The 931-nt window shown below is 64.6% G+C and overlaps 1 protein-coding gene across 1 annotated transcript in view; it reads right to left on the bottom strand.

The window, feature by feature from the left end:
* The window catches only part of LOC104835991 (translational activator of cytochrome c oxidase 1), a 3,453-nt gene extending 2,955 nt beyond the window's left edge, over positions 1–498 (bottom strand). The window contains exon 1 of the mRNA XM_010574290.1: positions 208–498. Within this exon, the coding sequence (XP_010572592.1) occupies positions 208–406 (199 nt within the window). The 5' untranslated portion in view covers positions 407–498. The remainder of the gene's footprint in view (positions 1–207) is intronic.
* Positions 499–931: the final 433 nt, after the last annotated feature.

The raw sequence follows: 931 nt of genomic DNA, 5'->3' as shown, positions 1-931 counted from the left end.
GGGATCCCAGAAGACCCGCTGCTATCCCATCAACCCCAGAAGACCCACTGGGATCCCATCAACCCCAGAAGACCCTCTGGGATCCCACCAGCCCCAGAAGACCCGCCGGGATCCCACCAGCCCCAGAAGACCCTCTGGGATCCCCCCACCCTGGGGACCACCGTGCCGGGGATCGGGGCGCGGCAGAGGAATCCGGTAGGTCCCTACCGCGAGCGGCGATACGCAGCATGAGGCTGAGACGTTGGAAGAGGCGACTGCGGGCGGCGTCGCGCGGACCCTTGACGTTCTTCACCTTGGACCAACGATTGTGGCCGGCACAGGACGGCGGCGACCCAAGGTGAAAGGGGCGGCCGGTGGCTACCAACCGAGGCCATCGGGCTAGTGCCAGGGCACCCACGGCTGCCATGGGGATTGGGTGGCTGACGTGGGACGACCCCCCAACTCTTGGACCCCCAACGTTCCCCAACGGACTCAAGCGTTGAGCAGCCAAAACATTCCCCCCCCCGCTTCAACCATTGTCGATCGCAAAGGATGCTGGGTAACGCCCAAACCCCCCCCATAGGGGAGGGGAAGGTGACGTCAAGGCTCTTATTTGCATGGGCCCACCCCCTTCCCCGCAAGAGGGGAGGGAAGAGGGAGGAGGGATCGATAGGAGGGTACTGGGCGGTGCTGGAGGGTACTGGGCGGTACTGGAGGGTACTGGGCGGTACTGGAGGGAACTGGGCGGTGCTGGAGGGCCCTATAGGGTCCTATAGACCCTGTAGGAGTATGGGGGGGGCTGCGCAGACCCTATAGCAGCTGTAGGGTGGCCCTATAGACCCTGTAGGAGTGGGGGGGGGCTGCACAGACCCTATAGCAGCTGTAGGGTGGCCCTATAGAGCCTGTAGGAGCGAGGAGGGGCTGCGCAGACCCTATAGCAGCTGTAGGGTGG

Source organism: Haliaeetus leucocephalus, unplaced genomic scaffold (assembly GCF_000737465.1).
Source record: "Haliaeetus leucocephalus isolate CR32 unplaced genomic scaffold, Haliaeetus_leucocephalus-4.0 Scaffold419, whole genome shotgun sequence".
Classification (NCBI taxonomy): Eukaryota; Metazoa; Chordata; class Aves; order Accipitriformes; family Accipitridae; genus Haliaeetus; species Haliaeetus leucocephalus.
This window is presented reverse-complemented; position numbering and strand designations above follow the sequence as displayed.